Source organism: Choloepus didactylus, chromosome 9, assembly GCF_015220235.1.
Source record: "Choloepus didactylus isolate mChoDid1 chromosome 9, mChoDid1.pri, whole genome shotgun sequence".
In the NCBI taxonomy this organism is placed as follows: Eukaryota; Metazoa; Chordata; class Mammalia; order Pilosa; family Megalonychidae; genus Choloepus; species Choloepus didactylus.
Genome location: NC_051315.1, coordinates 81,782,352 through 81,806,731, shown reverse-complemented (window position 1 = coordinate 81,806,731; position 24,380 = coordinate 81,782,352). Strand labels below are relative to the sequence as shown.

The 24,380-nt window shown below is 31.4% G+C and overlaps 1 protein-coding gene across 4 annotated transcripts in view; it reads right to left on the bottom strand.

The window, feature by feature from the left end:
- Positions 1–24,380, bottom strand: part of GLS (glutaminase) — an 85,142-nt gene that overhangs the window by 24,782 nt on the left and 35,980 nt on the right. Inside the window, exons 2-9 of one of the 4 annotated variants that reach the window (XM_037848489.1) lie at positions 21,697–21,730; positions 20,855–20,887; positions 20,708–20,766; positions 17,291–17,357; positions 16,710–16,760; positions 13,929–14,105; positions 12,125–12,256; positions 10,948–11,040 (exon numbers count right to left, since the gene is read on the bottom strand). In XM_037848489.1, coding sequence (XP_037704417.1) covers positions 10,948–11,040; positions 12,125–12,256; positions 13,929–14,105; positions 16,710–16,760; positions 17,291–17,357; positions 20,708–20,763 — 576 coding nt within the window. In that variant the 5' untranslated portion in view covers positions 20,764–20,766; positions 20,855–20,887; positions 21,697–21,730. Of the gene's footprint in view, positions 1–4,841; positions 9,896–10,947; positions 11,041–12,124; positions 12,257–13,928; positions 14,106–16,709; positions 16,761–17,290; positions 17,358–20,707; positions 20,767–20,854; positions 20,888–21,696; positions 24,136–24,380 lie in introns of those variants that run through there. The other 3 variants (XM_037848488.1, XM_037848487.1, XM_037848486.1) reach the window with 3 other exon arrangements.

Genomic DNA, 24,380 nt, shown 5'->3' with positions numbered 1-24,380 from the left:
ATGTTAAGTAATGAAAAGCACTCTGAAACACATCTGTAACAGAACTAAGGAATATGCTAACTTTTTACCTTCTACAGGCAAGTAAGATTGCAGTTACTTTCCCCCAATAGATCAACACTTGAGAATGTAAATCTGATCACTTATGCTGAAAATCTCCAATGGCTTCCCATCATACATATTTTTCTGTAGGAAAAGAATCTGGAAATAGAAAATGTCTTTTCTACATGAATGTATTAAAATCACAGGATATTGTTGATACGGGAAATAAGACATTGTCCACATTATATAACTGTTAGAATGAAAAATGAACTCATCACAGGATAACCATATTTAATTATAAAATTTATCTGAATTCTTAGTCTAAGGAAGTACTTTAAAATTATTCGCACGGTCATCCTTTAATTTTCATGGAATATCTCAATTTTATTAACAGGGAGAAATAAATTGTCCCAAGTATATTTTGCAATGGGAAATAGTATGGTCTGTGGTTAAGAAAATGGGCTCTGGAATTGAATCTGCCTGGGCTCAAATCCTGGCTCTTCACAACTAAAAGCTTATGTGACCTTTGGGAATTTATATGAGCAAACAGAATCTACAGAGGTAATAATAGTAGTAACCTTATAGTTTTTAAAAGGATTAAATATTTGCCAAAAATGTAATTTACATTGGTGGATGACTCATAGTTATGTCACAATAAATGTTGGCTGTTTATAATCAATCCTAAAAGTTGTGCTATTCAAATTTTTACATAAGGAGGTTTATGCTGGTAGTGTATTGTGCATGCCTTTTTGCTAGAGGTTACTAAAATTAACATCGGAAGCAAAAGGGGAAATCTATAGAAAACCACAGGATCTTCCACATTAGCAAACTGTACTCACCCCAGTTACCTGGGTTGAAGCCCATACCTTTGAGGACTAACCACTGTTTACTCAGTTCTACTTTGCACACTGCTAAACATCTTGTGATCAGGGATGACAAAAGTACTATAGGCTTCCAAAATTTGGCACAGGCAATAGGCATGGATGGGACATTCTTTCCCATTTTAAATCACAGCCAATTTTAGGTCTGTATGCCATTTCAGATACCTTCTGGTCATCAAACCTGGGATTAAGATTGCTTATGGACTGACTACTATGGTTTGCTGTCCTATGCCAGAATGAATAAGAAGCATAATAATAAATGTGGCATTACCTTCCTCAAGCCAATTTTACTCAAAGACTTTGGGAAAAGGAAAGTCTAGCTGTAAAACTAGTAAATACTAATATCATGTTTTGAAAATATTATAACAGGTATTACAAAGTAGAATAAAATTTACCTGGATTTTTTCAGGTGAAAACAGGACTTGGGAGGCTCATGCTCATGGTATATCACACGGGGCTACTTACTCAGATCCTATGCCTGCCCACCCACCCAAAGCACGAGGTTAACTGAAAGCCTTAAGATCAAAAGAGCTTCTCCGGAAGATCCCAAGTTCTTAAACAGTGACAAAAATATCCAAACCTCACAATGGCACCAAAAAAGCATTTTTTGCAAAGTAAGAATGACAGAACACAATATGTAAATACAGCAGCAGCCCACTAGCCAGAGTCCCCAAGTAAAAGGTAAATGTGCCAATACATGAGTAAAAGTAGACCATTTTATGATAAAACACAACATCTAAGGGACACCAAATACAACAGTGCTAGTTCTGTGGCAAATAAATATGGTGGCTGTAAAATAAAACTGTACAATATAGACTAAAAAATTAAAAGCTTCTCAAATTTTATTACTTAGGTAAAAACAGAGCAACAAACTAGATTTCTTTCCCCTTTGTTTCTCCTTCAGGCGAATTCTCTATGTTGAAATAGAACATTTTAGTTGAAAAACTCTGCAAACACATAAATGGAAAGTTAAGATCTGCTTCCCCTATTACTTAAAACCATTCTCTAAACTTTCTCTTTCTGGTAAAAGAAAAGACATTAAGACAGGAATATTTTATTGGTATGATTAAAGAGGGTTAATAGTATTAGTCACCACAGAATTATAACAAAAATTAACACTTGTCCTGTAATTCCAGTCAAGAGATGTCAATGAAGTTTCATTGTGCAGAAAATGTAATCTTTATTCATCTCACCTCAAAGTAGAAACAACATTATTTAGTTCATTTCTTTATTTAAATTACAAATCTTGGGTAAAGATCTAGATCCACATTGCATGTACTCAAAGCTCAATATAAAATAAAAAAAAGATGTCAACAATAGGCTATGTTATACTGAAGAAAAGAAGGTTGGACTTTGACATTACATGTTTTCAAAAACTCTCTTAACAAAATAAAACTAGAATGGCAAATGTCAACAATATTAAAAGATCTGGAAGTAAACATATCAATAATATGGAGATTCGTAAATAAAAACCCATTTCATGAATAACTTTGATACAATTTTTTAAATGATCTAATATTCACCCCAAAATGAAATGCTATAAAAGGATGAAAAAAGAAACTAGAATATTTGAAATTAAGATGATACATTTTGAGATTTTTAATTAAGATCTTTAATTTTGAGTGACTGTGAGAAAGAACAATACAACAGATTTTGGACAGAGTTCAATTAATAATTTATATATCATGGTTTTATACAATACCATTCATTTCATTTAATGGAAGGTCAAGATTTAAAGCTTAAGTTTTGTGCTATCCTTTCAAAAGACACTTTCTCAATTGTCCCTCAGTGAAGATATATGCAAATATACATACACAAAATAATGAAAACTAGTAATTCTAACCTAGGGCTAAAGAGAAGTTTAAGAGGCTGAAGATGATGATTTTAATTTGTATTTTATACTGGAAGTCCAAATATGAGTAGCTATACTTCCACAATTGATGCTAATGTTTCAGCATCGTTCTAATTTTAGTGTACATAATGTAAAAAACAAGCAGAGTTTATATTGAATAAGTCTCTTAAAAGTTCGGGTTCTCACCTATATAAACTTATGGGGGAGAAGAACCACCTAGGTAAGTTTAGGTTTTGAGAATTAAGAAACCAACACTCTGAGAGTAACAATATTTAAAAGTCCTAACATTTTATAAGTCAACAAAGGTTTTTTAAATTAATGCATTTAAAGAACAGCGATATACATTTTCCTTTCTAAATTTATTTAATGATTCAAAAGTCAAGGACAAAAAATTTTAAAAATATCCCAAAACTATGTGCAATACAGATTGATACTGAAGACAGCATGCACTATAGAAAGAGTGACAGAGAAACCAGGAGCCTTGTTCTGAGGCCACTCACAGATATAAAAATCTAAAATAAAAACAAGGGAAATTGCTGGATAATTTGCACAGGTTAAGGGTCTGGGGAAGCTAACATGGAAAGAAAAAAAAATTATTTTCTTTAGAAAACATTTATTTAGAATGAATAGACTTTTGTTTATTTAAATCTTTTTACTAATATATTCAACCTAATCCCAAAGGACTTTACTTTTAAAAGCCAGTGGTGCAACATTTATTTTTAGTCACATTTCTGCTACACTTTTTTTTCAAAGGTTCCAGTATAATGTTTTATTTTTAGAGCCACTATATAACTGTAACATGTATTTCTAACTTTATTAGTTTTTAATAACTGTGGCATAAGGCTGCTTACTAGAAAATGTAATTAAGTAGCTTTAAAAAACATGGATGAGACAATTTGCCAACTTGTAGTCACATTAACTACTACCAATTATGCTTCTTGTAAAAAAAAAAAGTCTCCCCCCACAAAAAAAAAAAAAAAAACTCCATCAAAAAGAAAGGCAAAAAAAACAAAAACAAAAACAAAAACAAAACACTGTAAAGATGCTAACACAGAAAGCATGGTGCTAGAGTCCTATATCTAGAACTAAGCTACAATGGGAAATTTGTCTTTAACAAAAAAAAAGGGGGGGGGGGGTGGAAGGAGGGTAGAAGCCTGCGCCAGTTAAACTCTAAGATTACTTTCTAGTTCAATACTATGATTCTAAAAAAAAAAAAAAAATACAAGATTTATGGTAAATGAAAGCACATCAAAAACCTGGAAAGGCTGAACTGTTTTAAAAATAAAACAAATCCTTCAGCAGTTCACAAAATATAAATTAAATTACAGCTCAAGGTTCCAAGTGGATTTGCCGGGCAGGGAAGAGTTTCATTATATAAACAAAAATCACCAGGGATGCAATATGAAAACATTTAATATTTTAAATTTTAAAATTACTTCAGGTAAAAATTTTTCCTTTCAAAAGCTAGGTCCTTCCCCCACAGATAATTTCAATCATCTAAGTTAGTACGATTGAAAGTATTTCAGCTGTTACCAAAGTGTACCAAATTGTTCTTTGCCTATATAATCTGGTCTGCAGAATTTTCACCAAAATATTTCAGAATTAGTAAATGAAATTTAGAGTTAAAAGTGTAAAGAGAATGTTATGAAATCAACTGCCAAATGTGTCATTTCATTACCGTCTCCTGTGAGCCTCTACACTTACAGTACATCACAGTACACAGCACCAGTTCCCCTCTTCTATTATGGGCCTTTTGCAGGTGAGGATCACAACTTGTGCATTATTTTTATTTAATCAATTTTGTCCAGTTCACAACAAATGCTTTGGGATTTATTATTAAATGAAATTAAATAGCACTTAAGTGCTAATCAGCATACTATTCATTTTAGTTAAGGGTTAATGGATTAAGATGCCATTATAGAAGTTTTAATCAATATAGGCTCTATATATATAATCTTTACAATCTCTATATAAAAATCTTTGTAAATACAACTTATAAGAACTACTAAATTGGTTCTACAATCTATAAAATTGAAACAGTAAAGTTAATCTTAAAATAAATTTCCTTCCTTTTTTATACTTACAAAATATAAACAGAAAACCAAGTTTGAAGACCACAGTAGTAGAATCATTTCACTAAATAAATATGCAGACTTATGGTCTATTTAATTTTTTGTTTCAAAATAAATATGTTTTCTACTACCATTTATGAAGATAAAGATTCTAAGGGACATCAAGTTTTGCCAGCTCTGTTTTAGAGTTGGATCAATTTTGCCCCATATGCTCTCACACTAATTTTTAAAACAGAAGTACAGACTGAGAAGGGATAATTTCTAAATTCCTTCAAGTCATGTGTATTTATGGTATTCACATTAATAACTATTGGGGAGGAGGGAGGAGAAAGGAGGAGAGGGATAAGAGAACCTCTCCCATCAAATTACTTCCATTTCGAAGCAAAGTAAGAATTACAAATTTTAACTGTTACAATTTGAAATGTGAAATAAAATTATTGAACTTGAATATATATATATTTTTCCTTTGAACTCCATAATGACAGAAAATGGACTGACTGAGGTAAAGTCCATTCTGAATAACACTATATGAAAATCTGGGAGGACACAATGCAGTCTAACAAACTTTCTATTACATACTGCCATCTCCAACATCTGGTTTTGGTTTCATTATAAAATGCATACATTACATTCATTATAAAATAGTAGAGAAGAAATTGAGAACAATTCACATGTTACTTTTTAAAAAATGCATTCCAGTATTTTTAGAGCATCTTGGAGAAGGGTCAAAATTTTTACAAATGAATAATAGTAAAGCTGATTCTTAAAACTAAAAAGTATGCAAGGTGAGCTAAATAAAAGGATTCCATAAAGAAAACTGTTCAAACTGAGAAGTATATTACTTATTGTAAGTCTAATACAATCCTTCTATATAATAAATGCATTTTGGAAACCACTTTAAAGTCAAATTCCACATAAAATTTGATGTTCCTGTTTGCCCATTTCTGGAGTTCCTAGATATTAATGCATGGTAATGAATGGGAGCAACAACAGAAACCACAAATCCTTAAAGTCAAATTGAACAAAATATGTTATATTTTATAAATTCTGAAGCAGCAAAAATGTTAAGGAGCTCCTTTATGAAGCATAGAATAGCAATATAGCAAATCAATGAACAATTTATACATAATATACTATATGTAAAGAACTGATGCTCCTTTTCAGTAGATACATAAACAGAGATATATTTACACAAACAAAAACATATATACATCGATACACACACACATATTATCAAGATCTATACTGTCATCAGTATATATCAACAGTTCTTTTGACCTGTATGTATACAAAATGCTAAAATTTCAGACCAAGATCACAAAGTACTTTAAGTTTCCTCTCCCTTTGTTTCAAATGAGTTAAAAGAAAAAAAGAGAAAAAAACAAAAAAACAAAATACCCAAACCTAAATGCATCTTTTAAAGAAAGGAGTCATAAACTGTTAAATATTTTGAATCTACCATTACAGTGGAACCCTTATTAACTAATCCTAAAAGAACGTATGAAAAACTCTTATAGAGTAATACAAATTTATGGAAGGAAGGGTATTTCCCCCTTTCAAATAGTTTTAAAACTTCTACAATATATTTAAGAAAATTTCCTGGAATGTGGATGGCAGAATTAATCAAATGGAAAAATTTTAAGTCCTACATTTGATCTACAACAGATAGAGCCTCACTATAAATGTGGACCACACTGTGGAAATACACTAAAGTTCCTTCTGAAAATTAAATTCATTAAGGTAGCTAAGGTGAATTTCTATATTACAGTTATTCCGCTCAATATAAATTCCAATGGGATTGACAGTTCTATTCTAAAGCAATATTGTGATACTCTACATTTAATTTAGCAATGCTTTTCCTACTTTTTAGGCAACAAAAGATAAAGCCAGAATTAAATAGTGAATAACATCAACGATATTCTTCCTCAGAAAACAGAAAGAACCTGAAAATGGGATTCTGCTTTCATAAGTTATCAAATGGAAATACAACCAAAAAATTGGTAGAAAAATCTTTATTTAAATAAATGCTTCTAGTACAACCAAAAGGAAACCACCTCAAAAAATACCCATGAACACTATACTGCATTAAAAAACAAAACAAAGCAAAATGACACCCTTTTGAGTATTTCCAGTTTCTCTTCATGGCAACCTCAGAATTAAAAATATTAAACATTTTAATAATATCTTCATAAAGGATAATTTTTTCTAAGTTATAATCCCAATTACTTGTACTTAAAATGCTGCAGTTGCTATCATAAAAAAAAAGAAAAGAAAAACAATAAAATCAGCTTAACATAAATTTATTGTACAATACAAAAAACAGGCATACTGGAAAATAAAAGGTACATTATTAAATATACAAAGCAAACAAAAGAAAGTTAAACAACACAAATGTTTTAATCCAAACACTAAGATAAAATGCACAACATTTATGCTGAAAACAAAGTATTCCAGGAAGAATTTGCATTTCAAATGAAATGTTAATGATGCCAAAAAAAGAAAAACAAATATGCTAACTTCTAAATACTTGAATATCAAGAATCAGTAATGACATGAAACAGATTAAACCCAACAATACTGGGTACTTTTCAAGAATTTTATTTGAAAAGATATTAAAAATACTGAAGGAATCAAAGTAATGTCTTAAATCTGGCAAAGTTTTTATTTCTTTCCTTTTTTTTTAAAGTAGTGTTTGGGGACCTATTCACAATATCTTCCCTCTTATTCCATTTAAACCTTCCTCCAATGGAAGATAATCAAAACAAACTTTATTTCTGGATCTTTATCCTTAACAGCATTCTACAAACACAGGGTAGCTTAGATACCTCTATTTCATTTACAAACGGGCATTTAAGCCTTACTTAGTAAGTGTCGCCAATTAACAACCTAATTTTAAATAAAAATCTATACAAATATGTACACAATATAAAACATTAAATCTAATTGTTATTCAGCAGACAATGTTTTACTGTCTTAATAACGGAGTGTCAGTTTTACCACATTTTTTGAAAGTAAAGTAAAATCAACATCCAAAATGAAATAGTAAAATGTAAAAATTTAGAGCATGGGGAAAAAAATAAAGGCCTCTTTCAAATTATCAGTTAAGGCACTCACCTACCCAAACCACCAATAACCCTGGTGGAATTAACACAAATGTGATACTGTCCAAAGGTCCAACAGTGGTAAGGCCATGCAGAAACACCACTTTCCTGTAACTGGCCAAACCAGAAGCAGCCAGTCAGGAAATGCATCTTGTATCCCAGAGAAATATTCGAGTACCCATAAAAATCCATGGTAAAATTTTCCAAAATTCAATACAAAAGTATTTAAATACATAAATTTAATACTTAAGTTAGCCCCAAATTCTTCTGACCAGTATCTTCAGGAAGGAACATCTGTCCCTAACTCAAGACATCATATGATCAGGATGTTCTATGTTTATATTTACACTAGTATCTAAATTACCTAATAAAATCTTGTTTGCTACCCTGTATTTACATTTTTACAGATTTTGCCCTACCACATAAATGCCATGATCCTAAGAAACTACCCAGTCCCTCTAATTTCACCCCCACAGAGTAAAAATTTACAAGTTTAAAAATAAATTAAAAAAAAAAAAAAAAAAAAAAAATTGAAAAAACTGTGGTGCAAACCAGGGAGGTATGTAGAGGGAGGAAGTGTAAATAGGTCCTGAAGAATTTTACAATCACTTTGCCAAGATAGATTTTAAATGTGAATAATTATTTGAAATCAGGCTGTGGAGAACCTAAAGTTCTCATAAAAACAGGTTCTGATTCTCAATATTACATTCTTATAACTGAACAAAAAAATTCAGATCTAACAGATATTTTAGTGGGATACTTACTATCTTTGGACTTCCTAAGTACTCCAAAAGAGTTCAAATAGAACAAATTTGATGAAATGTTACTATAATTTACCATAAAACAAATTTTTAATAGCATTTAGGAAATTATTTAAAGCTAAAAACCAAGATTTGCCATTCATACTTAAGTCTAACAGAAAAAATTAAGTGGATAATATGAAAATAAAATTGTTCAGGTGAACATTTCACTTTGATGACACTCACTGTTTCCTTCTAGGTAACTAACCATTATAGCTTTTAAACAAGAAATATGTTATCGGCTTACATCTGAAATTCTTTGGCTGGAATGTTTGAATAATGTAGGACATTCCTATGTATGACAATTCTTAAAGAGTATGAATATAGAAGTTCAAAGTTAAAAAGCAAAGAGACGACTTATATTTAATAGCGTTAAGTAACCAAGTGTTGTTTGAAAGAATTTTAAATGGATTTAAAAAAATTTAAAACCAACCTATCATTTAAAATGATATAAATGTAAACTTCAGCTAATTTTCTAATCTACTGCTATTTCAAATAAAATAATTTGGGATTCAGTATTTTGCCTTTTTAGTTTTATATTCAGCATAAAAATAATTTCTATTGCCACTATAGCACTATAGACATGTCAATTTAAAAGTGGAAAAGAAAACACAAAATGCAACAAAACTTATAAGTTAAATGTAGGGGTTTTAGAACTAAGAAATTACAATTTTCTCATATTATCTCCAAATAGGATTATCTAACTACAGAGTCTAAAATTTCAATTACATCAAGAAAAATTTTAAGGAGATTTCCTTTTTGTATTTTTTCTTTAAAATAAAGTAAATTTGCTGTATTTATTTATAAATACCTTTGTAAAGACCAACAAATCCACTTTTTAATCTATTACCTTTACACAAAGATTAAAAGGAAAAAAAAAAGCTTTATGGCTCCAGTATCCAAGGCTGAGAACACAAAAAACTCAAATAAATATAGTATGCAAAAAAGCTAAAGATGTTTGAAAATTTAAACAAAAAACATTCTGAAACTAGAACCCATTTCTTTAGCTTTTCTCTCCCAGATTTTCCATTCTATATACTACAGTTGTGGAGATGTCCTCATTTGACTCAGGTGACACTTTTTTCCACACTGTCTCTTTTAAAGCAAGTTCTTGTTGGAGACTTTCATAGTCCAATGGTCCAAAGGAATGCTAGTTGTTCAAGCAACATACATAATTTATTAGTGCACTTGAGTGAAGAAAGATCCAAGCTATAAAACGGTATTTTTCAATGTATGTTATTAAATCTGTTAACATTTTCGCCCACCACCATTTGACATTTTATTCCACGTTACTCATGTCGACTTCCAAGAGGTTTCTATTCTGTCAGGCTTTGCATAATTCTCATATATTAGAAGTTATTTTGGAATTAAAGACAGGAAAATTTACTTATCTTGTATCCGAAATATCTTCTATTTACAAGCACTTCATACAGTCTTCAAGTCTAACGAGGTAATTTTACTATAAACATTTTTCCATATGGAATGCAAAATAACTGAATTAAAATGCTCAGCACAAGTCCCTTGGTTTGGTGAATAACTATACAGTCCAAAAAATCTTGTCCCTAATTTTAAGTCCTGACTCTTAATACTAGCTCCAAAAAGGGAAATACGTATGTGCAATAATATGAAGCCAAGCACACTGAAAATAAACATATATGACTTTAAAATAAGAGTATCACGAATATTGCAATAAACACTTTTTTATAGGGAAATATTTACAGTGGCCTACAAAACTTATGAGGCTTCATAAAGTCTCTCACTAATACTTCCCTTTCTCCTTTTACATATCCATCCACACAGTAGGCAAGGAGTCAAAACAAACTTCACTTCAGGACTATAATGGACAAATACTAAGAGTAAAAACAAGGCTTTCTTTTCAACTACATTTATAGCAACATAGACCTTTCAATGTGTCTTCTTCACACAGAATTAATTCTAAAGTCTTGCTTAAAATAGCAGAAAAACAGGGGGAAACCCTGCTGCTAGGCTAGCCAGTTCTAATTTAAATTAAAAAAAAGTAATACTTAAATCTCTGCACTACTGGTTCAGGATGAAGATGTCAACAATTTTTATATTCATTTGTGATTAACAAAAAACGAGGCCACTAAAACAATTAAGCTAAGTTTTACTTAAACAGGTGAATCTCATTTTCTCTGTCTTAAAAAAAAATTACATAATGTTATAAATAAAAATTTTGCTTACCCTTTGATCACCACCTTCTCTTCGAGGATCAAGTTTTTTTGCAAAGTGTCTCAAATTATCATAGTTATGGAAATTGCACAGAGAAACCAGATCCTGTAAACAGTGCAGGTATTTAAAAATGGTTATTCAGTGACTATTGTTTACTCATATTTCAAGCAATTGTGCTAACATTATCCAGCTTAACTATCTCATGGAAACCACCATTGCAGGTTAATAAAGCAGCTTAATGCATCCAGAAAAGGACTGAAATCAGAGTAAGAACATACAGATACAGGTTTTTAAGAACACTGCTTACTAGTATGACCCTAGAGCTCAGTCACTCACTTGGTCTAACTTTCATTTTCTGTAAAATGGGGGTTGTAATAACAAGACACATGAACGAATTCTTCTGTCAAATAACTACATAAAGCACCATTAAAATATACATATATTTGTTACAATCTATTATAATCTACTTAATATACAATCCAATGTCATTCTCTTGTTTTTGTAAAACTTAAGAAGACTGAAAAATCAAAATTTTAATTGAGAAAGTCTGAGGCAAAAATTATGGTACACAACCCAGACTCCAGGAAGTAGTAAATGTAAATAAAACCAGATACTGAAATGTTAATTAGCAAGAATGGGTACAATACAAAAGAGTAAACTCATCAAAAGTAGTCATGCTTTTAAAAAAAAAAAGTTCCTTTTGATTATAGCCCTCTCTTTCACCCTGTAACTAATACTTAGAATTAAATTCGAGGTCTGCGTATAAAGGCAGTGCTTATTTCATTTAAAAAAAAAAGACTTATAAAGGTACTTATGAATAAAGATATTCAACCATGCAGATTAAAGATGATACAATAAACCACAATTATTCTTAATTATGCCAGATTTTAAATTACTTCTCCAAGTTTACTACTTTTTGCTGAACTTTTTAAAAACTGAAAACTAATTACAACCATGAAAATTAAAACAATGGCATCAAAAAAATATAACTTTCTGTAAGAATAATTACATGAGAGCTGGCTGGGAAAGGCAACTTGAAGCTTCCTCATGCATGTCTCCCTTGACTACCCAGTAACTGGCACACATATCGAGCACCAAGAATCAAACAACCATGGAAATGGGTAAAAAAGAGAATCTCTGCATGACTCAATTTATTTGATTATTATTTTCACTAAGAAAATAAACTTACATGACAAAAGTGAATTCCCTTAACACTGTTGCCCATCTTGTCCAGAGGAGGGGACCAGCACATCATGCCCATAACATTGGGGACAACTAAAAGAATGCCCCCAGCAACTCCAGATTTTGCAGGAAGACCAACCTGAAAATAATTTGAAAAAAAGGAACATTCATATTAAGATTTTAAAGTAAGAAAAGTAGGTCCAACAATAGGAGAAATGGTAAGTTATGGTATCTATCCATACAGAATTCCAACATTAAAAACATTAGACATAAATATTTATCAATATGTTTATAATACAGTAAATGAAAAAGACAGTAACAAAATAGTTTGGAATATACTTAAATATAGAAAACTATTTTGAAAGATAACACTCTAAGAAGTTATAGATTATATCTAAATTGTGCAGCTATTGATTTCTAACTTATTTTCTGATTGTTCTATTGCAAACATGTATTATTTTAAATGTAAAAGTTATTTTCAATAAAATATTTTACAACTAGGAAACAATGAGAAATTATGTCTTCCTAAAAGATTATCAGCAGTATACCACTGAAGAAATATCTGGGGAACAGAGATAAAATGGTAAACTAAATTAACTCCCTTCAAAAAAATTTTTAAGTTTACATTTTACAAAACATTGTAATTAAAAAACAAAATTAATGTCATTAGGGCTACGTTCATTAATGGCTTCCTAACATTCAGACAATGAGTACTTCTTGATACACGTATATCAATGAAGTAATCTGACACAAAACAGAACAAAACACCTGAGTTGGATCTACCAAATTACAGGAAATACAAGAGACAATGGAACAGATGCAATCAGCAAAATCTAGACTGGGAAACCGTTCAAAATAAATGACTCTTTTTTTTTCAACCAAAAATAACAAGAAAAAAGAAAAAGAGGTCAATGGGAAACCTACAGATTAAAAAAAAGGAAAACATTATCAATCAATCACAATGTCAAACAAACTTTAAAATGAATAACAATAATTCATAAAAATGAATTCTTGTCCAGAGGAGGGGACCAGCACATCATGCCCATAAAGTCTGAACACTGATTAAATATTATTATGTTGTTGAAGAGTAAATATTTTTAGATTTTTTTTATATGTAGTAACGGCGCTGTGGTTACTTTTTTTTAAAGTCCTTATTTAGAATTACATAGTGAAAGAAGACAAAGATAGAAGTAGGTGTGCATACAGATGAAACAAACTTGGCCATGTATTGATAATTACTGAAGCTGAATGACGGGTACACGGGATTCTATTTTTCGTATGTTTGAAATTTCAAAAAAAATTTAGCAGGGCATTATATAAACAGAATGAAATAAGAAAAGATCCATATATTATTTCACTAGTGGCAAATGCACAACAGAACTTAAAGATGTACATTTTTTAAAAGTTTTAACGCTAATATACTTTAAGTCCTTTAAAACATCTATGGTTATAACCCAAAATGTTACAACCATCTATGTGCCCTTTCTGAACTTGAGGATTTCTTGAGGTATGTAATCATCATAATGCTAAAAATTAACAACCAGAAGTAAAGAAAGTCTGCACTAACCTTGTACATTGGAATGCCTTAAAAGTAGAGGAGATGAGGTTCTATAAATTAAACTTCAAGTTCCTAAGAACATCTGAGAGACTGTTCAACGGTATTACTTACCAATTCTGTAACAAATTAACTTTGAAAACAAGTCTCTCTCAAATTAATCTACAGCTTTAGAAGCAAAGTTCAAATTGCACTGTTAGAAAAACCAACAGGCTAGTTTCTTGCCAGAGAAAATTAAGATTAAACAATTACTTACATGGAAAGCAAACTGCCCTGAGAAATCATACATGCCACAGGAATGCATCAAACTCAGTGTATTTCTAACTGCTTCAGGGCTCAGTACTCTTTCACCAGTAATTGGGCAGAAACCACCATTAGCCAGGGTTGCAGCCATCACACTAGCTGATTCACAAGTCACTTCAATGGAGCATAGCTAAAACAGAGAGAAAACAGAATTCTGAAAATTCAGGCTTATATTACCTTTCAGTATTAAAGTTGACTTCTAAAATAATTTATCTAGTATTTCATACAGATCTGAAATCTTTCTTCCAAAGAGATTAATTTAACTTTATGACATTACAGAGATTTCAACTGTCCGAAGTTCTAGTCCCTTTAAAGTTTATCCTGATTTGTCTAGAGTTACTCAGCCCTTTAATGGCAGAACTAGGTTAGGAAGAGCCAACCCTTAAGCACTAAGATTTTTACTTGCCCCATGTGATATTTAAACTTGCTTAAATATTAGTGCTTTCTATGGAACACAAAACATACATATTTTTATCTCAACAGGGAAAAATGAGCCATGATATATTTTTAAGGTAAAAGCAAACTATACCAGTATTAAGATAGAGTCTACATGAGAAATTACCACTTGAGAAAAAAAAAGCTAAAATGCCTGACATTTTGCCTATAAGAAAGCTCAGTGTCCTCATTAATATGGCAACATGCAAAGGACAAAGGGGAAGAAAAGTCTAAAACATGGCTAGCTGTAGCCTCGATGCTCGGTGTGCCTATACCAAAATGTTACCTTTTAAGCCATTTATTAACAGACAAACATTTATTTGAAACTAACCATGGGTGCTGGATTAAAAAAAGATAAAGCCTAGGTTCTCGAGGATGAAATTTTTGCATTTAACTGTAATCAAAATTCTGGAAATTGCTTACCACAAATCCCAAATATACCCATAAAACTAAAATATCTTCCATATTTTATTTTTAATTAACAGCAACCAAGCTTGTCAGGGAGGGAGATGAGAAAGAGAAGTAGGGAAGATGAAGGAGGAAGAGCCAAATGAAAAGGAGAAGAGTGTCTTCAATTGTAATCTTTCCTCAGTCATACTGCAAGATCTCCAACAGGCACAAAGGTATTTGGAAATAGCAACAAAGAAAACTAACTACAGTGAATGTGAGAACTGTGTAAGTTTGACTGGGAGTCCCTTTTGATCAACTTTCACTTTTGCCCATTTATATTAAAATTCTCTTCTCTAATTCTCCAAATACAGAATCTACTTAGTATGTTGTCCCAGACAGTAAAGACATGATACAGTTGATTTAATCATGAGAGGCTTTGTAAAAGAAATATGATATAAATTCCAAGGATCACTTCCTAATTTAGACTTAGTATTAATTAGGATTTTGTTTTACATAAGGTGACATACTTTTGATTTGACAAAGCCCAGCTTAGGGGTACTTTCCTGATATCCTGATTGAGGTTCAATTAGATCAGACTGAGGTTCAATTACTTTTCAAAAAAATAGTAAATATGGCTTCTAGGCTGTGTCTTAAATTTTTACCCTGAAGTATAGTAAATAGGGAGCAAATAAGCTTTACCAGACAAAGTTAAATAAGTATATCAAGGGAAAAGAAACCATGGGCTAGGAAAAAAATAAAGACTATTGGATAAAGGAGTAAAAATGATACTATACTCCATATAACACTTTATAGTTTACAAAGTACTTTTGCACATATCATCTAATGTTATCATCCATGTAATCTGTCAACTTACATCAGGTACAGGCTCAGTAACTGAAATTAGGTCGCACGGCTAGTAAGTGGAGAATTTTATATTGATAGACTTCGGAGCCCCAATTCATATTTCTTTACATTGACAACATGGATAGATTTATATATTATTTAATCTACTCACTTTTACTATCTAAAATAATCTGGGAGAAGGGGCACTGGATAAGGAGATAAATATCTTTGGTGATTTTCTGGTTTCACCCGTCGTAGCAGATGACAAACTATGACCTCAACTTTTATCACAATCTACTTCATTATCAATCTCTTATACATATTCTATAACTAAACAGTTAAAGCACCTTCAAAAGTAGAGAGACATAGGCAAATGTAAGGTAAACTAGAAATAAACAACATAACTTCCTATTATAGACCCATCAGATACACCAATGGTATTAATTCTGTAAGAATAAGTTGAACTGAGAATATGGGGGTAGGGTAGGTGTCCAGGAAAAGCATCCTAAATTGAGTTCAACATCACAGTAGATTATGTGAGTGGCCCTTTCAAAACCCCACCAATAGAGAAATACTATAACTTAGAAGAAAACCCACTATGTGACACTGCAGAAATGAACTAAATAATTATTTTCATAGCACCAGTTAAGTCAGGATACAGGAGCAACAAAGAACTTACAAAAGATATCAAGTAAGCTGAGAAACGGCCGCTTTTGAATGTTGAATATGAGCTCTCTGATAAAGAAACAAATAGCTTCTCTCAAATAAAATTTAATAGCTAAAAAAAAACAAGAGCTCAGTTTATAATCAGGGGAAGCCAATTTCCAGAAACATACATTATTTTTGACACTTGTTAAATATAATGTTTTTTCAGAAATCTTTTTTTTCTATTACACTGAGACATGAATTTTTAGGAGATATGTCCTCTTTCATGAGAACATTTTTTGAAAAGTCAAAGGGAATGTATTTTCTCTTGGCCTAGAGCCCAGATTTCAGAGACATCTATATTCTGCAAAATATGACACACCAATTTATACACAGAGTTCATACAACTAAAGTAAATTACCTGGAAATAGAAGTCTAATATACCAACCATGTCTGTGCCTTCTGGAAAACACTGAAAAAAATAGACAGGCAATTAAAACTTAACACAGGCATACATAGGGAAAAAAATGCAAATAAAATTGAGAACAAAAGAGCACATAACCTATAAAAGGATGTAAACTTGAAATAACTAAGAAAAATAAAGCAAAATTACATCACACCATATTAATTTCCAGGTACCAGTTTAATTAACAATGAGAAACTGATTCCTAAATCATATATCAAATTATTGGTCCAACCACTTAAAATAAAAATCAAGTATAAACAGTAGTCAGGCATTACACTTAAAAAAATGGATTTAATCTCAAGCATAATTTGCATTAATATAACTAGTCAAATATTGGAAATTTACTGCCGGAAACAAACCAATTTAATAATAACAAATAATTTGACAGCATCAACTCAAGAGTGCTTTCCCCAAACTTCTGCACCTTAAATAGTAACATGAAGTTGCTTAATGGCTATTGTTGAATTCTTAGCATAAATCTTCATATATTTTATTAATAAAAGAATGGCTTGAATTAGAAACAGAAATTTAAAAACCTTTTTTTCTTTTAAGTAATATCCTATTGCAAAATTTCGATCTCCACTTTCTCTTTCAGACTGAAACCTGGAGGGGAAAAAAAAACACATTTGCTTTATTTATTTAGTTTCTGCAAAAGCGACATTGTTCTGTCGTTTTAAACTGCATAGCAAAGTACAGTATAAAGAACACTAAGAGTCAGGAGTGCTGGGTTCCAGTCCTAGTTCTGACAATAGGCCAGCAATGTTCACTGAGCAAGTTGTGTAAGAAACAATTCTTTCAACCTTACTTTTCTCAGCAATAAAAGGAGGGAAATGACCTCAGGTCCTTACTAGTCTTCACATTTTGTGAACAAAGAAATTAATTTTTAAATGATCATATTCCACCATTAAAATATGCTGAAAAACTGCAGAATCCTCCAGCTCCCTCAAAAGAACAATAAACAATCAATTCCAACCAAGAGAATCCATGGAATTTCAGAAAAAAAGACATATAAACTGGTTCTTCCAAGACTCACTGGATTAACAGATTTCAAGGGAGAGCCTAGAAGGTGGCAAATCCTAAGTAATATTAACAAAAGTTAGGAAGGCAAAACACAGGACTTCATTGAAGAGTGGCAAATATTCTGATGTATCTGGGAAACAGGGCTCATGGGGAAGAGCGGAAACATGAAACTAAAAAAGGAGACTGGGACAAAATTATCAAATCCAATAAAGGCTAAAGAATGTAATGGTTCCTTATTGTCTACAAAATAAAAGCATGAAGGCTTTCCTAACAAGGACATTATCTTATCAGATCTACATTTTAGAAAGATGACTCTGATATCCATTTGGAAAACAGGGAAAAAAGGATGAGTGATGTATTAGGGAAGTACTATAATAACAGCTGGAAAACTTAGGCAGTGGTGACAGAAGTGGGAAGAGAGATGTGCTCAAACATGAAAGCACATGGATGGGACTTCCAACCTGACGAGAAAGAAGAGAGTAAAATCTAGAACAAGATCTGGATTTTTAATGTGGCCTACTAAGAAGATGGCAATTAACTAAGACAGGGATTCCTGGAGCAAAGAACAGTTTAGGAAGAAAGAGAATGAGTTTTGATTTAGGCAGATTTAATTTGCAATGCATCTGAGAGACCAACACACAAGTGTCCTGAAGGCTGCTAACAGAAGAGGAACTATGGGTGATACTCTTTGTATTACTAATCACAATTTCACATTTTAAATTTATACCCTGGGGAGGATAGCCCTTTTCAACTGTGCATTTCAACATTTCCATGGTCAGAAAAACAACACTGGATATTGTGGTAGTTTGAAGCTGTTATGTACCCCAGAATATTCTTTTAACACAGGTGGAGACCTATTGTGGGTGGGACATTTTGGTTAGGTTCTTTCAGTTGAGATGTGACCCAGCCTATTCAAGGTGGGTCTTAATCCTTTTACTGGAGTCCTTTATGAGAGGATCAGAGAGATGAAATCAGGAAAAACTCATAGGAAAAAGAAAGCCCCTGGAGAAACTGAGAGAACCACTGAAGCCAGGAGCTGAAAGCAACAAAACCCAGGAGAGAAGGACCAGCAGACACTGGCCATGTGCCTTGCTATCTGACAGGGGATCCACAGATGCCAGAGGCCTTTTTTCAGAGAAGATATCATCCTGTTGATGTCTTAATTTGGATGTATTCATGGCCTTAGAACTATAAATTTATAAACTACTAAATTACCATTGTAAAAGCCAACCTATTTCTGGTATATTGCATTCCAGCAGCTTTACAAATCAAAACAGATTTGGAAAAGTTCTTGGGACTCAAGGTCAACCTGCCAAACTTTTTAAAAAACATCAATGCAGTGTAGATAAGGGCTACTCAGCAAAGACCATGGTACTGGACACACAGTTCATTCAGTTCATTATCTGCCAAATAACAGAGATACTAAAATGAATTGGAAGACGACATTCTAACACAATTTAAGGAGGTCAGAGTACATATAATAGTGGTGATGGGACAAAGAGAGACATAGAAAAAATTCAATGAAACATTGTAATATGAGAGTACAGAAGAAAGGCAATATGAGATTCATGGAAAACTTCCTGGAAAAGATACTTAAGCTGGTAAATAAAAGTTGGTCAGGCAGATAAACTGACATTTTCTTGCTCCCCCTCCCACCCCCAAATACGAAGCAACAAGTAGTACAAACATCATCTAGTTACTATACATGCCAAAACTGTTTATCTAATCACAAGGAAACAATCAGACAAATCCAAAATGGGGGATATATCCACTACAGTCTACAGACTAATTCAGCCTGCTGCCAGTTCTTACAAATAAGTTTTACTGGAACACAGCTTCGTATCATCTATGGCTGCTTTTGTACTAGAACAGCAGAAGTAAGTAGTTATGACAGAGACCACATGACCCACAAAGCCTAAAATATTTTCTATCTGGCTATTCAAAGAAAAAGTTTGTCAATTCCTGTTCTATAAGACAACTGGTCTGCACTCTTCAGAAAATGCCATTTAATAAAATTTTTAAAAGCAAGGGTGGTGGGGGAGGGGAATTGTTCTAGTTTAAAGAGACTAGAGAGACAAAACAAATTTAATGCTTAAACACTGATTAGTTCCTAAAGCAAAAAAAAAAAAAAAAAAGCTGTGAAAGATATTTAGGGACCACTGGTAACATTCACATATTCATTAATATCATGGTATTTTAAAATTAATGTTAATTTTCTCAAGTGTGTTAATGGTATTGTGGTTATACAGAAGAATGTCCTTATGTCCTTATTCTAGGGCTATACACTCTGAGTTATTAGAGTGAAGTGTTATATTTACAACTTAATTTCAAATAGTTCAGCAAAAAAATCTATGTACATATATATTTATGGATAAGTACATATATGTGTATGTACATACACATATTTATATATCTACCTAAAGAAAGATTCAGAAAAAGTAAATGAGACAAAATATTAATTGGAGAATATAAGTCAAAGATCTATAGATATTCATTGTTTATTCTTTTAACTCTTCTGTACACTTGCAAATTTCAAAATAAAGAATCAGGGTAACAGTCTAGTTAGCCAGACAAAGGAAGATAAGAGAGGTAATACAGGTATTATAAGCAAAGAGAAAATTGAATAAGTGTCAGTATTTTGAGGTAAAGTTGAAGACTCTTCTGATTCTAGGATTATTCACTAGAAGTTTATCAAAACTACTTAAAAGCATTTTTAAGTATTTTCCTTAGGTAATTTAGAAATCATTCATTTCCCTTTAATGACCAAATTTTAAACATCTATTTATTCACTGAAGTTAAGTCCTAGAACCAACAAGAGAAAGCAGGTTAATTCTAAATACAGTATAAATAGTAATGAAATAGAAAATGTACAGAATCTAGATTTTTTAAAATAGAGGCTTATTCTATAAAAACCTTAGCCATAAATCACTCACGTGGCATTACTGAATCCAACATATTCATTACCAGCCATCTTATTCAAAAACTGCATCACCTATAAAAGAAAAGTGGGAAATATTAGTAATCAAAAGACAAATATATAAAGAATGTAGCATGAAAACTGAATTCTATATTCCACTTACATAGTCAAATTTTTCAGCATTATTTACTCCTTGCTGCAAAGAAATAAGAGACATAAATGTGTTAAGATAGGAACCACCACAGTTAAGTTTTAAGTTAATATAATACCAAAACTTTCAAAGTGCTACCATTATAATTAATATACTGCATTAGTACTTTTAAGTCTAGGAAATACATCTAAAGTTATTTAGTATTCACTTAAACTCTTTTACATGTTCTTTCACTAACACCATTGAGAATGGATATGAATTACAAAGGGAATGCTTTATTTTAAGTATACCTCCACCGAACCCAAAGTTACAGAATTTTAAATACCTCCACCCAACCCAAAGTTACAGAATTTTAAATACAAGTTACCCAAATCCCCTTCTTTTTCATGACAGCACATAATCTGCTAGAATGTTATTTATTTAATCTCACATTTAAAAAACTTAAAATAAAGTTTCACCCTTAGAAAAGAATTAAGTATATATAAATTATGATTTTCAAATATCTACTTATGTAAATATAAAACTTAACCTAACAGAGTTAGAAAAGTCAGTTATGATGTAAAACTAATTTTTAAAATTTTAGTATATGCAAACATTCCGAGTATATTTTGCTAGAGTAGAGAAAGCTCTACTCTTAATATCTCTCACTTGTTACAATACTTAAACTAAAACAATTAAATTTTATATTTTATAATCTCTCAAATACTTGTTACAATTATACTTAGCATTATGCCAATTCAGGGTATGGAAGATGTATTGTTTCATCACTTCTGTTTCTGGCATCTTAGCTACTGCAAAATGCCAATAGGAAAAACCTATGTAACATAGATCAGTTCAAGTAGGTTTTATTTTACCTCGGCGAAGTTTACAAAGCAGTAAGTTGTAGATCTGAAATCAAACGTATTAATTGTTGATATGAACCCAACAGAAACAATACATCTCTAATTTTTAAAACAAGTTTAAAATAAAATAATTTGGCAACTAAAGTTATAAAAAATGTATTTTTTTAACTTTATCCTCAAAAAATCCAAAACATTACACTTTAAAATTTTATTATGGGGGAAAACCTGTACCAGAGTATTATTTAATTGAATAAAGCCAGGTCAGTTCTCCACTTTACAAGTGGATTAGGGCATAGCTGGTAATCTGTGAAACCTTACAAATCAATTTATTCAGGAAAGGATGTGCAGTCATACATATACAATCAGTAGCTAGAAGGAATACCACACTATTTTATCAAAGTTACAGCATCCTTTGACATATTTTAAGTTTCCTTTCCTTATACTAAACCAAAAATCAAAATGTAGAAATGTAACTCCAAAGCTGTTCAATGAAAAATAATTAAAAGAAGAAATTACCAACTTCATTGAACTGTTGCAGTTGTCAAAATATTCCATAGATCCTAATGCTGTAAAATATGTAACAACATTTAAACCACAAAAACCTTTTTCACCTTTGAAAAAGCACACACACAAAAAAACAACTCTTTTGGAAAAGGATCTCAGCATTTGCATTGGGATGTCACATGGATAATTACTGACGGTATACAGTTAATCAATGTAAAATAAGCAAGTTATATTAAACTTTCATCCTCTGACCTAAACTGTGCCCTACAAATCTAATACAAATGTTCCTTATTTAGCTGTCATATTTAACATGAAAAAATAAAAACCATTTCAACTCTAGACTATGGTCATATACTTGGTCTATTTTTAATTTATTAAAGTAAAGCACAATTAAATTTTGCTTCCATGTTGTTTTTAACATTTGTCTTTCATTATGTAACAATATTTGCCAATTCTATCATTATATAACATTTTGGGTAGCTACGTGAAATCCCTAGGCAGACTTCGTAAATAAGGAAAAAAACATATTCGAATGATTGTGTGTTAATTCAGTAAAATCCCACCGCCAAAAATTCACCTTTAAATGCGAAGGCATTTGATTAATGCTCATTCTTATTATCTATCCTGGAAATGACATTTAACTTAAGTCAATAAATATATTGGCCCCTGTACCCTTGGAAAGATTTTATGTACCCCAAGGATATATGAGACCTAATAACCACTATTTACTAACCATTATTAAGTTTATGTCAGTTTACTTTTGAAAGTTATCATAAAAATTTTATTTGCAAAGCTGTTAGAAAAAACACACATACACATACAAAACACATTAGAGTAAATCCACCCCTCCCCCCCGCCAAAAAAAAAACACCAAAAACTGGAGAAACCATCATCATTATTGAGTAGTGGGGTCCAGAGGGGCAGAGGAATAGACATTACAAAAATTGAAACTGGCAATGGGTACATGGGGGCTTGTTGTATATTGCTTGTCTCGTATATGTTTTGAAATTTTTCATAATAAAAAGTTCAAGGAAAAATGTTTATTTGCTAATCATTTTCCACTCTAATTTGCAAAATTGTTTTTCTTCTCCTTTGAAATAGTAATTGATTTTAATTACTTCATTAATTGAATGAGATGGAGTTTAATTCTCTTCCTATTCTTAATTTTCTTAATTCTTAAAATTCTTAATTTTTACAGATGTATAAGCTGAGAAGCCTTGCTTACAATATATAAATAGATGGTAATAGAAAAAGTTTTGTTGTGGCAATGTCACTGAGTTCTTTACATGTCTACCTCTTGTTACAGCCAAAAGTCACAGTTACCTATCCTCAAATATTATGTTTAATGTCCTTATTAACTGACAACTTGATTAGATAGATTCTCTTTCAATTTTTTTCAAACCAAATACTAGATAGAAACAATCTGGTATATATAAGAGGATTTGTTACCAAGTCATTATAGTCATTCACATCCTCAACATCACTGACGCCAGTATCTCAAAATGTTCCCTTCTGTTTGTGCCCAAGAAGTTTTTACAACTTGAAGCAGTGCGCTATAGTAAAATTTGGGGCTCATGAGAAGTATGCATCTCTTCTGGAAAACAGGATGACACCTGGACCAAAGGCAGATCAGTTTTAAGAAAGGGAACACATGGCAACTGAGATATGGAAATTGTCTTAAAGTGCCTCTTTAACCCTTGGAAAGGCTTCCCTCCATGAGATTTACATAACCCAGTCTGAAGATCACTGACAAGCATTATTAGGTATCATGTTAATTTTGAAAAAGTTACAGTGCTATGTAGTAAATACAGAAGCAAAACTTTTTAAAGAAACTGAAGTGGACAAAACATATTTACCAAAATTTCTAATCCATTCACCAAGTAATTTTTAAAAGCAAACCACACTTTGTTTTAAAAAGATAATCAGACTCTGATAATAGAAAATAATACAAATCTATTTATCTAAAGAAAGATCTGTCAAGCTACAGAATTACATTCATTTGAAGAAAAAAAAATTTGATAGAGGCACAGAGTTTTAACACTGGCTATTAAAATAATTAATATGTAACAATAGTGGAGTGATTTTATAGTCTTATAATACATTCATGAATTGATTAATCTACTATGCATCATAATGCAAATGAAAACACTACCGTTAAGAGACAACTGCCTGTAAGTTAAATACAAAAATGC